The sequence below is a fragment of the Mus caroli genome, unplaced genomic scaffold (genome assembly GCF_978045245.1).
Source record: "Mus caroli unplaced genomic scaffold, Mus_caroli_1 scaffold_4, whole genome shotgun sequence".
Classification (NCBI taxonomy): domain Eukaryota; kingdom Metazoa; phylum Chordata; class Mammalia; order Rodentia; family Muridae; genus Mus; species Mus caroli.
Genome location: NW_028227259.1, coordinates 28,147,781 through 28,164,084, shown reverse-complemented (window position 1 = coordinate 28,164,084; position 16,304 = coordinate 28,147,781). Strand labels below are relative to the sequence as shown.

The 16,304-nt window shown below is 45.0% G+C and overlaps 1 protein-coding gene and 1 pseudogene across 1 annotated transcript; one reads left to right on the top strand and one right to left on the bottom strand.

The window, feature by feature from the left end:
* Window positions 1-4,401: 4,401 nt before the first annotated feature.
* LOC147005099 (chromatin remodeling regulator CECR2 pseudogene) lies at window positions 4,402-8,273 on the bottom strand (annotated as a pseudogene).
* Window positions 8,274-11,813: 3,540 nt separating this feature from the next.
* LOC147005098 (disks large homolog 5-like) lies at window positions 11,814-15,971 on the top strand. The gene is made up of 5 exons (XM_085836165.1): window positions 11,814-11,977; window positions 12,958-13,117; window positions 14,338-14,481; window positions 15,114-15,297; window positions 15,795-15,971. The coding sequence occupies exons 1-5, from the start codon at window positions 11,839-11,841 to the stop codon at window positions 15,969-15,971; spliced, it is 804 nt and encodes a 267-aa protein (XP_085692291.1). The 5' UTR covers window positions 11,814-11,838.
* Window positions 15,972-16,304: the final 333 nt, after the last annotated feature.

Sequence of the window (16,304 nt, the reverse complement as noted above, 5' to 3'; positions counted from 1 at the left end):
GACCCCTGCCAATGCTCTCTGTCAAGGAATTGTGCCATCCACCCATCTCAAAGATTTTAACCAAGAAATGTTCCTGAGAAAAGGAAGAACAGGGACAAGAAATGGAGCAGAGACTGAAGGAAGGGCTGTCCAGGGACTTCCCTACCTGGGGATCCATCCTGTCTTCAGACACCAAACCAGACACTGTTCCTGTGGTCAAGAGGTGCTTGCAGACAGGAACTTGGAGTGATGTTTCTTTGGGAGGTGTGGCCAGCAACTGACCATTGGAGCCAACTATTACACTGAGCTCAGGGAACTCATTGCAGGAGCTTGCAGAAAAGCTGGAGGTGAAGAGGGGAATGGAATCCTATTGAAAAACAAAATCTGCTGGCCGGACCACCCAGTACTCCTAGACACTAGACCACTAACCCAGGAGTGTATAAGCAGGGATCTATAACTCCAGATACATTGTAGAAGAGAATGGCCTAACTGAAAGCAATGGGAGGCAAGGCCCTTGGTCCTATGGAGGTTTGATGTTCCAGTGTAGTGGGTTTCTCAATCAGTAGGTCAAGAAAGGGAGGGTGGTTGAAGGAGAATCCTCATCCAGGCACAGTGGGGGCTGAGAGTGCAGATGTATTTTGAGGGGTTAGTGGAGGGTAACCAGGAAGTGGCATATCATGTGAGATGTAACCCAATGGAATGATTAATAAATACATTTTTAAAACACACACGTAAACCAGGCATTTAATTTTACCAGTGAAGACTCAGTGGCAGTAGCCAGCTCAGAGAGTCAGTGAAAGCACCTAGCTGACCTTCCTAACCTGATGAACTCCCAGTAGGAAAGCAGTCTTTATCCTTCCCCATACTGTCTAAAATATCCATCAAGTTAAAGTCCTTCTTTCTAAGGCCAGACAGTGGTGGTTCATGTCTTTAATCCCTGCACTTGGGAGGCAGAGGCAGGCAGTTTTCAGAGTTCGAGGCCAGCCTGGACTACAGAATGAGTTCCAGGACAGCCAGTGCTATACAGAGACATCCTGTCTCAACCCCCCCTCCCCGAAAAAGGCCATCCTTTTGTTTAATTATATTCATTCCCTTTCAACTGGTTAATTGCTCTACTTCTGGACATGGTGTTGACTTTAATTTGCTTTGCAATATATGTGAGTGATAGGGATGAACCACAGGACCAAAATGTATACTGAACAGAAAGCTCTTGGATTACAGGTCTGTGCTAGGGCTGAGCTACACCATAAAAAGGTGTTTTTCTTTTTTCTTTTTCTTTTTCAGGAATTAACACAATCTTGAGGTTTACAATGTGACCAAATATCCTGCAGCATAGATTAACCATAATCCCTTTCTTTTAGAAATCAAGCTCTCTGACAAGTGTCCTGGTAGTTTCCAGGCATGTCTGAGTGCATCATCATGGGAACACGATGATTCCTAGGACATCAGAAATGGGGTCTTGAAACAGTTTAAAAGGCAAAAGAAACCTAAAAAGCACCAAGCCACCCCTGATCCTTATCCTAAGGGATAAATTCCCCTTCCCCCTTCTCACATAATTTATGGCAAGATATCACCATTCTTGACCTTGGCTCAGTGTCCTATGTGCTGCTGAATGGAAGTGTTTATGTCCAAGGGTCAACAAACAATCCAAAGAAACACTGAATTCAGTTAAACACGGAAGGTTTATTAAATGCACACCCCATGACAGAACAACCAGGACAAAAGCTGAAAACTGTATGCTAGATATTTCTTAGGGCCAGCTCCATGTAAAAAAACCACAAAGAGCTCATGCACAAGGACTGGAAATGCTGCCCTTACTCAAGCTGATTTAAACATAATAGTTCATATTGACCTTGAAGTTGAAAGGTCTTATGTGAAACATATAGATGTGGAAATTTATAAGGTTAACAGACCTCAGATCTCCACTCCTTTTTCATCTTTGTTGACTGCAACAAACTGCATTATCCTCGGCTGGTTCAACTCCCTCTTAGGAGCTTTTCTTATCATGTATACCATGGCTCTGGCATTTTTAACGTCTTTGAGTCTCCAAGGTAATTTCAATGATACAGCTTCTTGTTTCAGTGTCTGGGATTCCACTTGAACTTTTGGGCTCCTCCTAAGGGCTGGCATCACTTATCCACCTCTGACCTCTGTAGCACTCTAAGTTCAGGTTAATCCACTCCACTACAGCTGCTGTTCTTGGTGATCATCCCATGGTACTGACAAATCCAATACACAAGGGTGTTCCACTCAAACTAGGCTTCACCAATAGCCTCTCATAGGCTCTCTTCATGGTTCCAAGCCTCAAATCCTTTTCATGACACCCTCAGTCCTGGGCCATCAACTACAGCTGAGGCTATACCTTCTCCAATGGTCTTCCATGATCTCTCACAATGCCAAGCATCAGCTGTTCTTCATGACACCTCATGCCTTCCAAACCAGTGCCACCTGGGTGACTCTTCCACATTACCAAGTCCAGAAGCTGCATGAAGTACAACCTTGCCTGTCTCTGAAACACAGCTTCTTTGTGCTCTAAGAAAACAATTCCCATATTTCAATTCAGTGATGCTGGTCTCTTCTTAATCATTGCTAATATCTTAGCTCCAGTTAACCCGAATCAAATGTCCCAGTAGTTCCTTCCATTCCTAAGTCTAGAGCCAGAGCCACATGGCTGAAGGTGCCGAGTTCGGCTGCTTACAGGAACTAGAACATGACCCTCTTGTACTATTACATTATCACTGGCTTTGTTTTCCAAATCCTTCACTGCCTAAGCTAGGCTATCCTGGTTCTTGCCCTGTAGATTGACCTTGAAAGGCATAGATCAACATGCCTGTCTCCTGGGATTAAAGGTGTGCATCACCATGCCTGAATCTAAATTTAGATGGGTAGAGTCTGACCCCAAGGTCCCACTTCCTTAATCTGTTATCTCCTAACATAGGATTTTGCTCCATTTCACGTCCTGGTGCCCCTTTAATACTCAAACCATGTATTTCATATTTTTCCTTTCTAAGCTTGCTATGCTTGTTAAAACTTATCTTTCTAATACTTAACCAGAGAACAAAGTCTCTGCTGGGCTTTTCTGAAACTTCCCTTGTCAATGCAATTAATCTGAGGCTCTTCACCTTAGTCTCAGGCAGACTTGTCAGTCTAGGACAAAAACTAGCCACATTCTTCATCAAAATATGACAAAAACAGTCTTTCTGCCACATTCTGAAATTCTTCTCCTTTGAAATCTCTTGGGCCAGGTCAACACAGTTCAAATCACTCCCAGCAACAAAGTCTTCCATATTCCTACTAGGATGACCCATTAAGCCACTTTTAAAGCATTCCTCTGTGTTCCAAATCCAAAGTCCCTAAATCTACATTCTTCAAATGAAAGCATGGTCAGTCCTATCCCAGCAATGCCCCATTCCCTGGTACCAACCTCTGTCTTTTTTTTTTTCAAACCTGTGCTAGAAAGTGTTGTTTGATGCCTTCTAGATCACAGGCCTGCCAGGCCCATGAAGAAGCCACTTTATCTTCTAATAAGTAAAACACTCTAGAGTCCAAATTCCTGGCTTACAACTATCTGGTAGAGCTGGTGGAAAAGCAGGAAGGGACATGCTTTCCCAAGTCCAGAACTTAGGCCACCAGAGTGAGAGCAGCCTGTCCTATGGCTGCAACACCCAGTAAAGCCCCATGACAGCACCGTCCAATCAACTGTGAAATGAATCCTGAGGAGGACATGTTGTCTCCGAGGCCAGCTGCAGAGGAAACAAGTTAAGTGTCATATATAAGCTGCAGTCTTCAGGGTCTCTTCTCCAAGTTCCTCAGGCATTCAGTGAGACCTGACTGTACAAAGACAGAGACTCTTCCAGTACACTATGCTGGCCGTATCTGGGAAGGACTCCCAACTCCTCCATGTACCCACCTGACTGTCCCACTATATATACAATACAGTCACCACAAAAAAAAAATAATAATTTTAATTTGGCAACATGAAACTTCTGAAAACTGGACCAGCTCCAAAAACATTAATACTAAAGTAGTCCCTTCACCAAATATATACCTGAGATTAGTTGCTCATGAAAGTTTAAAGACACCACTCCAGCATTACATGTACACTCCACCCAAGTTTAAATTGATTTTCCCTGGACAAGAGTCTTGGGATTTGGAGAAGCCAACAAGAACTCCAGGTATATTGCTGTGGGTAAGTTTGTCAGCTGTGCAGATGATCCCAGCTACAGGCCAGCCAGTTATCTAAAGAGTATGCACCTAAGGCTTTTACTGTTCAGCTCTGAGGAAGGCTTGATTCACAGTGAAGAGGTGGAACCGGAAGACAGGACAGAGATGTACAGCATTCATTCCTCCAAATCCACCAGGCCTGACTTATGGTCTCTACAAGCAGCCGTCCACTTCCTTAGGGCTTAGGTCCTCCCTAGACTAGCTCTGATCCAGAGGAAGTATTGGGATTTTACGAGTCAGCAACTGTTCTGGTGACTCCACAGGCGCCCAGGTCTTTTGGAATAAGGACTGTGACTGGACTGGATGCATTTGCAATCCAGTTGGTCTGTGTACTTCTTGAAATGTGCCTCTTAATCTGCTTCAAGTGCCAGTCTGCTCCATCATCGAAGCCTGAAAGTGACCTAGGCCCTCTTTGTGACAGAAGTTGAGGGAACGCTCTGGAGAGGGGCCATTGGGTTGGGTGGCTACTGGGTGGGGATGTGGATGGGCAGGCACAGAGGATGGGTATGCCCTGGGGTTAAAATGACTGGCTGATCACTGAGGAGTGTATGGAGACCCTGTCTGCAGCATCACACTGTGGGGTGGGAAAGCAGATGAACCAAAAGTCATTCCTGAACTCAGAGATGGTGGTGGAGTTCCATAAAGATAGACACTGGTTGACAGTGAGTTCTGCCACTTGGGAGCTGCATCATGGTTGTCGAGATCTAGAATTTTGGGGGACTCTCTGGCCTCTCCACAGATTCATCCATCTTTTCTTCTTCTGGACCAGAATTGTGTCCATCAGGAGGAACAACCTTAGCAGTCACTGCATCCATTTGAGTTGGAGGAGTTAAGGCAGAATTTAGTGACTCACAACCTTGCAGACTAGTCAGGACATTCTTCTCTGGGAAGAGGGAGCATGGAGGGTGACTCCCTGGGGGTCCACTTTGGCTTCTCTGGGAAGGGAGAGATCTCTGCCAATCAGAAAAGCCCTGTGGACATGTATAATGAGGAGTCCTCTGATAGGGGTGGTAGGAAGGCAGAGAAGAAGGCTGGTAGGTATATCTCATTCCTTGCTGAGGATGGTACCTAGGAAAGAGTCCAGGTTGGGGACCATTATCCTGGAACCCCCTGGGAGGAAAGGACTGAGGCTGTGATCCTGAGGACTTTCCTCCCATCATAGAGCCCAAGCCTTGCAAACTTGGACTCATAGAGTACTGTGTAGCTGAGTTAGAGTATTCTATGCCAGGCATGTATAAGGGAGAAAACTGGTTCACCTTGCCAGCCATCAAACCGGGATCTGTGCAAAGAGATGTAGTAGCATTCGGTCCTATGCATAGCATGGCTTCTTGCAATGTTTTACCCCTGGGGCAGATTGGCTTTTCTGGACCACTACCATCAAGGCCCTTCCCCTCTGACCTACAGGGAGATGCTTCACCAAGGACCTCATTTTCAGGTAGATTCCCCATCTCTGCCACTATGGAGAAGTCTCTCAAACAGCCTTGCACAGCTGGGCTGCTGTAGCTATTGTCCAAAGGCCAGGTGTTCTTGTTCTTTGATGTGTTAGAAGTGTCTGCAGAGTCTGAAGCATCACTATTGAGTCAGAAGTCCTCTGTTTCCCTTTCTTGTGGTGAGCTTTGCCTGGTACCGCTGGCTTGCAAGGGAGGTGCAGGGTGAAGTAGTTGTTTGAGGTATACCCCCTCTGAAGAACAAATGCTTGCTGCTTTCTCTTCATGTCCAGGCAAAGGCTCTGGGTCTTCCTCAGGCTCTTGTGTTTCAGTCATCTCCTGTGTACTCCCAGGGTTGTCCAATGCAGTCTCGGGCTCTGACACACATACTGATGACGAATGAGCTACCTTTGGAGAGGGACCAGTTATTGGGGAGGAGTGCGCTGGAGGGGGGTGGTAAGGCATACCTGGGGGAAAGACTCCAGAGGGGAGCTGCTTCATGGCAATCATTTCAGGGCTGTCCATCATGGATTCCCTTCTTGTGCCCCCCGGGGCACCTGGGAGGGCCCTCTGAATCCAGGACTTGGTGCTGGAGTTGGAGGTGTCTGCAAACCATGTCCATCAGACTTACAGGGTGGCTGCATATACCCTGAGGAAGGAACACCATGAGGTAGAAAGCTTGACTGTTTAGTCCACTGGTTTGGTGGGATAGGTAGTCTCATCACTTTCGGCCATCCATCACATGACCAATGGTATGAGGGTGGTGAGAGGGTCCTGGACCCAGGTGGGGCTTCTCAACTGGCCCCAAACATCCAGGGTTTACAGTACCATGGTTCCCATTCCAAACAGCAGGGTGTCCTCGATTTAGATACTTGTATGAATGATAAATATGACCGGGAGGAATTTCAGACCTTTCAGGAAAGTCTGGGGGTCGGGCTGGAGTCCCACCATGCCTAGAAGGAATAAATCCTGCCTGGAATGGAGCTGGTGGATACATGTTTCCAACTTGACTGTGACAATTCATCTGCCCAAGCTGTAAGGATGGGACATGTGACACCATATTGGAAAGGTCTGAAGCACTGAGCAGGGATCCCCAATGGTTACTAATTCCAACTGGAGACTGTATAGCAAAGGTTGGGTGTTGCAAGGGCTCCTCTTGGGGCACCTCTGGAATTCGAGAGGAGCCATGTAAGTTGATGGGTTCTGATCCTTGAAGAGAGCCAAACGTTCCTGGTGCTGCTGGCTTCATCTGGTTTAAAAGGGATGCGTGACTAGGCACCCTACCACAATGCAGGGGGAAAGAAAAGCCTTGGCCATTTGATGTGCAGACCTCTGGAGGGAGTTGTATGGAACTGCTGCTCTGATTGTCCCCTGAGGAGGCAGCTCAGTGTGCTGCGGGCAATGATTTTCCCCCATTCTTTACTGGTGGCTGTTTCCTGCTGTACCCTTCTGTGTTTCTTGAGAGAGTCCAAACATGGCTTCCACTATTTCTACCAGACTGACTCCTTATTTTTTAGCATTTTTCATCCTCTTTGATCCAAAATTCTTCATCTGTGTCTCCATCTTCACCAGGAAAGTGTTTTGTCATGGCCCGATGGAAACACTGCTCTAAATTGTCAGACATCTTGGTATATTCATTACTGTCACCATTGTATTTTCGGCAATTTTTGAACATGGTCTTCGTGACATTTACAAATTCCTCCTTGGTACAATATGAACCTCCATTTAATTTCTTCTCCATGCTTGAAATATCCATGGGGGTCTTAATAATCTGGTAATAGTTGGGGGCATAAGATTCATCCACAGGTTCCAAGAAGGGCCAGGAATTCTTGTGAGCCTTCGCCACATCTAGAACTTTTACAAGGCAGTGAAATCGTCATCCAATTCAAAGAGGTCCTTGGTCTTCTTCCATTCCCTCATAGGAGAATTCAGATCCAAATGGGAAAGTTCTGGGAGTAGCTCCTTGCCTTTAGCCAATAGCCATGCTCATTCTTCCCTGAGCTTTTTCCTCTTAGCCCAGACTTCCACTACCTTGACCTTTTTCCTCCTTTTCCTGCATTCTCTCCTCCTTTAACATCTGATCTTGCTCCTTCTTCTGCACTGCAAGAAAGATCGGTCGTTCCTTCTCCTCCCACCTGTGCTTCTGTTTTTCTATCTTGGTGAGCATGGGAGTTTCCTCTAGCTTGATGAATTGGATGGGCAGGTGGACAGATATAAACCTGTGTTGCAGCTCTGGCTTTGTGCCCTGTGGACATTTTCCCTTCTGAGCAATCATGTTGCAGATTTCAGGCAGGAAGTCCTGCTAAGGAGCTTGTAGAGTTGCTGCTCTTGGAGAGAGGTCGGCTCTCAGGAAGCTCTCAGTAACCTGTCTCCATTCTTCTGTTAGACACAGGATCCACCATGTACCTTGGCCTGCCCCTCCGAATCCATTTCTTTTGTGTAGGTCAGACGTCAAGGAGTTTTCTTCCTGCTTTTCACTGGATATAATCTCCTCCTGTAGTTTTTTTTCGTTTTGCAGGCCTTCCTCTTCTTTTGTCTGTTTTTCCAGGAACATTTGAGACATTTTTTTTTTTGCCTTTCACTTTCCCTGCTCAAGGAGAGTTCTCCATTGGACCTTCCGTGTACTAGGTCTTCTTTGTACATTTGTGTCCCATAGAAGTACCAGTACAGTGCACCTGAATTGTCTTCACCTAGAGGTTCAACTCAGAGACTGTCTGCATCCAGACCCTTGAGAAGATCAAAGACATCATCTGCAACAAGCGGGTAATCACAGAGGAGATGCAGGATCTCTACTCATGTACGCAGAGGAAGGTTTGAAAACTGGGATCTCTCAGAGGATTGGGCTTTCCTTCTTCAAGCTCACAACCTTAGTTAACAATATCTTCCAAGTAGCTGTGGAATGTCTGAGACGTGATACCTCTTCGCTAATAGCAGCCTTGAAGCAGGCAGGCAATCAGATCACTGATAAATACCAAGTCATCTCTGTGAAGAGCTGCCTCTAACTCCTCGATCTCGAAGTTGAGCAGGCATAACGCCTTGTGAAAGAACAAGCAGAATTGTGCGATGGCTGGGACTTCCCACCAGGAGCAGAGCATGCCCAGCATGGCCATGCAGCCTTCCTCTGGGCACATCTCCCTGCTGTGATTACTCACTCACTCTTGCTTGCTTCAATCTTGCTTGCTAGCTCCAACTCTGGCCATGGGGCAGCGCCTCTCACTCAGCAAATGGCAGCTCCCTCAGCTTAGCAAGAGCTCAAGCAGAGGCGGGCCAGTACAGGGGTAGTGCAATGGGGGAGTAGCTTGCAAACTCGCTCAAGCAGCCGCATGCTTGCCCCCTCCCTCAATGGCTGTCCCAACATCTGACTTAGTTATGGTTTTACTGCTGGGAACAGACACTATGACTAGGGCAAGACTTATAAAAACATTTCATTGGGGCAGGCTTACACGTTCAGAGGCTCAGTCAATTATCATCAAGCATGACGGCATTCACACAGGCATGGCAAGAGCAGAGCTGAGAGTTCCACATCTTCACCCAAAGGCTGCTAGTAAAAGACCCATTTCCAGGCACCTAGGATGAGAGTATTAAGCCCACACACACATTGACATGCCTACTGCAAACAGGTCACACCTATTCCAACAATGCTACCCATCCTAATGGTGCCACTCTCTGGTACAAGAGTATACAAACCATCACAACTTGGAAGCATATTATGGCAAAAGCATGAAATAGACTGACGGCTGCCATGTAACAAATTTCCTACAGATATGGTAAGGGGGCAAGCCTTACCAGAGAGAACTTTGTATCATTAAGAAAGATGTCTGCATGATGTTAGCATGTTTATACAAGGTCCATGGCCTCAACAGGAGCACTTTCAAGGAGGACAGAGAATGTGTGTTTTACTTGAAATAAAGGGCTTCAGCACTGTGTCTCATACTGGTCGGTGCCGATTTCACCTCACTCTATCCATGCAGAGGAACCCAAGTTGTCCTCCCACCTTCCTTTTGAGCAAGGTATAGGCACAAAAAGACCAGGACGCAGAGCTGGTGTCCAATTCCTCAGATATGCTCAATTATCAACAAATGTTTAAACAAATACAGTGTGGTCACTTATTATTGATAGTCTTCACATCTTACTGAGGGCACCAATTGCTTGACTACAACCAACTCTCTAAAAAGTCTGCGCCCTGGGACATATATCAAGATCAATCTGGCATGGAGGTGCATGCACACTTTCCTGTACTGAACATAGAAAGGTGGAGGTAGAAGTTTGATGTATGGTAAATTGGCCACCAAGTTCACATTGTGTTCCTGGATTTCATCTCAGGACAAGGATGTGGAGAGTCTCTGATGGCTTCTGCCTAGCCACTTGAAAGGTTCTCTGAGCTTTGGCCTCAGCACTTAATACTTCCTGCTGGGTCAGCAACACTAAAGGAAGATAAGATTGTCATCAGCACTGTATCACACTACCAACAGTGGTTATTAATCAGTTGTTCAGATGATGATACTCACTTAAATTTTTTCCTAATATGGGCTAAGGGAAACAGAGAACATAGTCCTTAGAATGGAAAGATCATTCTCACTTCTCCATCTTCCCATTAAGAAAGACTGGAAGGGAAAGAATGGTAAGTTCTTTATAATAGAAAAGACATGGTAACTGAGGCCTTTGATGTAGCGTGTGATTCGGTGTTGTTTTCTGAAACAGGGTCTCAAATACCCCATGTGGACCAAGTTAACCTTGAGCTCAGACAATTCTGCTTCCACTTTCCTATATTTGAGCTTCCAAGTGGGGCCTCCAAGTACTGTGGAAACATAACTAGTCATTTGAGAGACCTGGATAATCTAATGCTAAGGCATGTACAGCACAGTATAGCAAAAGTCATTGATTTCTATGTCTGCCCCCTATTTCAGATAGTTGCTGTCATATGACAGCCAATCATCAACAGAGAAAACAACTTGACTCAGCAAAGTCATGGTGTCCACATTCTGTTGTGTTCTGTATGAGGTTTGTTAATCTTACAATGGTACATAAACCATTCCATGGGACCCCTCAAATTAAGGGTCAATATGCAGTTATATCTAAAATGGCCTGATCCGAACAGAGCACTGGATACTTCCCTAACTTTAAATGAACTAATTTTGTTTTTTCATTTGTTTTTGTTTGTTTGGTTGGTTTGGTTTTTGGTTTTTTTTTTTTCTGTCTTTATAATTTAACAAAGATAGATTTTTTGAGCTATGGCTCAGGAACAAATCCTGAGCAATGGTTCTGATCAATCAACTTTAGGGTCTGCATTTAATGAATCATTCATGTTTGACGGAAATTGGGTTTTGTGTGGTTTGTGGGGCCAAACATGAACCCAAATACAAGATGCTAGTACCTTGCCCAGTCAACTAACCTATGTCTATAGTATTACCCTATACTTTCTGCCTGCACATCCGCACCTCTGTTGAATATATTATTTATTTCATACAGAAACTCATGGTCTAGCACACAGAGGGCTATAAGCAATACTGATCGGTGAGATTGGTGCAGTGAGAAAAGCCCCCACACAATCTGATGGTCACACATTGGTGGCTCCATATTTCAGTTTCCTTTGCCAAAAGATCTCTAGAATGTTGTCAGAAGCATGATGACTGCATGTCTCCCTCCTAAGGGATCTTGAGGCAAATTTCAAATGCTAAACACAAGGCTTCATGAGTGTGGTCCCTAACACACACCCACACTGCAACCAGCCCTGAAGGCTCAACATGGATGAGATTTCATGCACCTGTATATGATTAGACAGGAGTAGATTTTGGCTGCATATTCAAACTGGTATGATTTCTCACTAAGTTTTAATGGCTCCTATTGCTAATTGAGGAAAATTTAAGGTAGGATGAGATATTTCTGAGAAGGGTTTGGAAAGGAAACACAGAGTTAGATACATAGGAATTACTTAGGTGTGGCCAATCAAGCCTAGAGCAAACCCTGGCTTTGGAAGGAGGATGTGCTCAATGGCTATGCCCCAGGAAAGAGCAGCTCAGCTTCCTGTCAGTACAGGGAGAACATTAGCAGGGAACCAAAGGCTTTATGTAGTCCATGACATCAGCAGTCCCTTCTTGGACATTCTATTGTCTCCTGGAGAGTTCTAAGCAACCTCTGTGATGTCACCAGTGTTGTAGTTACAACAAGCTGACTGAGATTTCTCAGTCAGAGACTGGACATTGCAGTGATGGCCCTGCTTGCCCGACTTGGTAGACTTTTTCAGAGAACCAATGTGGATGGGAGAGAGACCAGAGAGGGGAGGAAGGATGCTGGCCTTCCATCTGAGAGTAATGAAGGACGAAGGAGGTGGACTTGGCAAATGAGGAGTAAGTCCTGGGAAGTGGATGTTGAGCTTCCTGGTAGGGGTGGCCTGAGCTGGCCTTTCTAGTAATGTGGAACTGGAGACTCTGGGTAGCAAAAAAACTTCCATGGTTATCACAATTCTTGAATCATCAAGGATATCAGAACAGTACTTTTCCATCCCCTAAGGCAGGAGTTGGCAAGGTCAAAGCTGTTGGGCTATGAACTTCAAGTCTTGACTTGCACTGGGTATTGTGGGTGTTACTTGGGGACAGAATGAGACCATCAGGAGTGACAGCGGGTCTAAGCTATGCCAGTTTGAGGGAAGGAATACCTGCATTTCAGTCCATGGCTTCTTTAAGCTCCTGTAGTTATCTGACATTAGTCACAGGGAGAGAATGGTGCTCCAGACCATGATGTCATGTTCTCAGAACTACTCTGACCTCCTGTTTGTGACAGTTCCTACCTTACCTTTCTTTATCACCAATTGTGGGTGGCAGCCATTTCTATACTGTAAACAAAGAACAAGCAGTTGATAGACCCAGAGGGGGATTCTATTTTTATTTCTGGGATGTTTTGTGTTTCAGGGTGGAAGTTGATCAATGTGATGAACATATTCTCCCCCTGCCTGACTTATTAAGCCAATTCTTTGGCTTAGAGTAACAGGTTGGATATCTGAGCATCCACAAGATCTCAAATACTTTTAATAGTGAATTTGTAGTCTGACTTGTGAAAGCACAGGGCTCTGAAGCCAAGTTGTTCCCTGAAGAAGACATCTCTCTGGTCCTCATAAGCACGTTTAAGGGGGAATGAGGATACATCTGGCTACTTACATCACCTGATCTCTCTAGAGTGATGGTAGAACTGAGATCCACTCAGAAGAAATCTCATGCTGGGACCAATCTCTTGGTGGTGTCACTATGTTACAGGCCTTTTTCCTTCTCTTTGGTAAGTCCACACTCTTTGCATTCTCACATCAAATATTCTTGTATTCATCTACCTACAGTGGCTCACAGACAGACATCATCCCCTATACCTGTCATGAGCAAGGAGCAGTTTGAGAAGGAAGAGAACGAGCTGATCAAAGAGATCCAGCTCACTACCCAGGAGACAAATGAGCTGAGAGATCGCCTGATCTATGTGACCGAGGGATCCATGAACAAGAGGTATACCTTGCTCCATACCTGTGGTGTCATTCCGGGGTCTGCAATGCCTCCTTCATCTTATGCTTTTAAAAGGGTGGGTTCTAGGAAGCTATACCACCAGAATATAACTGGGCCTCTCTTCATGCCCCTATATACTTATTAGAGGAGTGGCCACACCTGAAGTTTTGTCAGGATTAAGAAGGGAAATAGACTCTTCTGCTCCCTCCACTTGAAAAGAGGAACTTGGAATCTGAGTGAAGAACTCAGGGAAAGAGGCAGTGATGATTTCCTAGGGTTCATTTGGAAAGTCTTTGACAGGAGGTTTCTAGGTGATGTGTGTTTGTAGTTGTGTTTTTACTTGTCTCCCACGTGATTGAGTGCTGGCACCTCCAGGTAGCAGCTGGAGGGGCCTGGTCCCACATGGTTCTTCTCAGTGCTTGATTAGAATGCCTGAAGTTCATGCCTGTTCCTGTTTGTCTGTGTGCCTTATACTCTGAGGCAGTAATGTTGCATGCATTACTCTACCTCTCATTGTGTTCCCTTTGTCTCTGTCTCTCTTTCTCTTTCATTCTCTCACTCTTTGTTTCTCCATCCTGTGTATAGGTCTAAGTCTGTGAGTCTATGTGCATGCACAGGTACAGACCTGTGAATATGTTTTCTATGTTTTTATTTCTCTCCACAATTTGGAATCTAGGGGTAGGTGTTTTGGCCTGAGGATTTACTTACCTAAGAGTATCCAGGTGAGGTGGGTCCTGAGGCCTGGTAGTCCCCACTTTAAATAGCATTGCACTTTGACTATGTTGTCACATGTGTTAGTACTTTTGTATTTTGGGGGCAGATTATAAATCTGTGGTGATGTCTGGACTCATCTCCAGAATTATATATAATAACTGTCTCTACAGTATTAGGTATCCAGGATTTAGAATCCCTTTTATGGAAACAGGGGAAACACCATCACAGCTGTTTGGTGGGTAAAGACCTGTAGCCTAGACCCCTGAGAACATAACTGCTTAGTCTGCCCTTCAGACCTACTGAGTAACGCAGGGAGCCAGGGCACCCTCAATCTAGATGCCTAGCTTCTGGTGTTCAGGGGCCAGGATAGCCAGTTTCCCAAGGTTAAGAAAATCCCAGCATTTAGAATGCAGTGTGTGGTTTCCATGGCTGCAGTAGTCCAGGACCCAGCATGAGTTCATGTGTTACTAAAAGCCTAAGTTTATGGAGTTCTGTCTTCCTGGGGCCAGGCCCTACCACAGGCCAAATGGACACTATAAAGAACTGAAATTAAAGGAGAAGGAGATCATGACATTCCTACATGAATTAGAGAACAAGAACATGGAGGCCCGAGAGAACAAGCAGGAGCTCATGAAGGAGATAAATTTCTATCGGTAAGTACTTGTCTGGGAGGCCAACACTTGTGAAATGGCCATTTCTGCCTTCCTTTGTTTCTGGTCGGGAGACTGCAGGTCTGGTTCTATACTTTATGCTTTTTAGGCATCAGTGTCCCTTGGATTTTTGGACTCAGTTTTCCTAGGTCTCTAGGAGACTGTTACCACTGCCAGTGTTCTCCAGGCATCCTCAGGAGCCTCTAAACAGACAAGTGATTCAGATCATCAGAAGGTTATTATGTTGTACTGGGCCTGTGGGGCTCAGGCAGGGTTTTACAGAGCTAAGTGAGGTGTAACACGAGGATAGAGTGCCCTCCCTTTGGTTCTAATGACTACCCTGATTGTAGTTGCAGCCTACTAATTGGTATTGTCCCAATGCATGGGCTGTCATGAGTAGATGGAGATCCCTGTTTCTTTTGGAAAAACATGGACCCTTTTGGTGTTTGGACTGCAGCACAAATTTCTTCTTCCATGAAATGGCTATTTGCTGTTTGTACAGCTGTCATGGATGTATTCTGGTGGATTGTATTAGGTCTTCACAGGAATCAGGGTACAGGTCAGGTTAATGGGACCTGTAAGTAGAAATGGGAGGAGGAGGCTGCAGGAACTTACCATGCAGAGTGTGTTTCCAGTAACCTGCACAGCCGGCTCCTGCTGGAGAAGAATCTCATAAAGAAGAAGTTGGCGATATTGCAGCAGGAGAAGAAGGAAGTACTGGCTGATTGGGCCGTCATTCGTCAATGTTTGATGGAGTTGAACCTGAGTGGTACAGAAGAACAGGAGAAGACCAACAACCTGGAGACTAAAGAACATCAGGTAGGGACAAACAATTCGGCCAGGCTATGACTATCTGATAATTGGCACAATAGAATCTATCTTTGCTTCCTCCCACCAACTTTCTAATCCATACTTCCAAGCAGCCGCCCTCCTCATGGAATGTAGCTGTTCTTTGCTCTTTTTTCACACAAGTATTCTGGGATGTTAGCCTCTTGTGAGACTCTGAATTAGCCTCTTTGGAGGCACTATTATCACTGGCAAGTGAACCTTTCAACTCTGCTTTAGTCTTCTGTCCACTCAGGGTGACAGGTGAATAACATGTCACATTCTTGCATGCATGTCTTCAGATAGGTGGAATGCTATGTGGCGGTTTGAGTGAATTCTGGGTCCTATCTGCAGATTTCATATCAGTAATTTCAGTTTGAATATTAATGTTGACTGTCCAGTAAAGATGAGGTAGTGTGAGATAAAGGTCTGACAGCTGCCATGCCTTTCCCCACCATTCCTGTGTCTTAGTAACTGCCTTCCTTTCCCAGGTCTCAGAAACTGCTAGAGAGCTGGGATTGGCCACAGCTAAAGAAGAGACCATCTTGCAAAATGCGTTGTCATGCCAGGAGGCCCCTGCTGACCCTGATTTCCAGCATCCAGAATCTTCCTCAGATGAATCTTCCTCATATGAATCTCTTTATATCACATGTCCTGAGTGGGAATAGGCCCTAACTAGGAAGCCATGGCTGATTCAGGGTGTTATTGCCTTTTCTCTTCAGATAATTCCTCTTGGCAGAGAACGGAGGTGACTGCACTGCTAACAAATGTCCAAGAGGAGTAACAGGCTATAGGTCTGTGCTGCTAAAAGTGAAGAAAAAAGATGAACAATAATTTTTTTATAGTTTTGTTTGAAGTTTTCATTTTTTGTTCTTAGAGTTGTTGATATTTTATTTAGAAGTTATATGTTCTTATTCTTTTATTTCATTGTTTATTTTTGCCTTTATCTCTATATTAATTGAAATTGTAAAACCTATTTTTTAAAAATTCTATTTCTTATG

Coding starts and splice junctions, on each gene's coding strand:
- LOC147005098 (XM_085836165.1), top strand. CDS start 11,839: ATGGCCCTGCTTGCCCGACTTGGTAGACTTTTTCAGAGAACCAATGTG. Junction 11,978..12,957: donor GTGGACTTGGCAAATGAGGA/GTAAGTCCTGGG, acceptor ATCTACCTACAG/TGGCTCACAGACAGACATCA. Junction 14,482..15,113: donor AAGGAGATAAATTTCTATCG/GTAAGTACTTGT, acceptor GTGTGTTTCCAG/TAACCTGCACAGCCGGCTCC.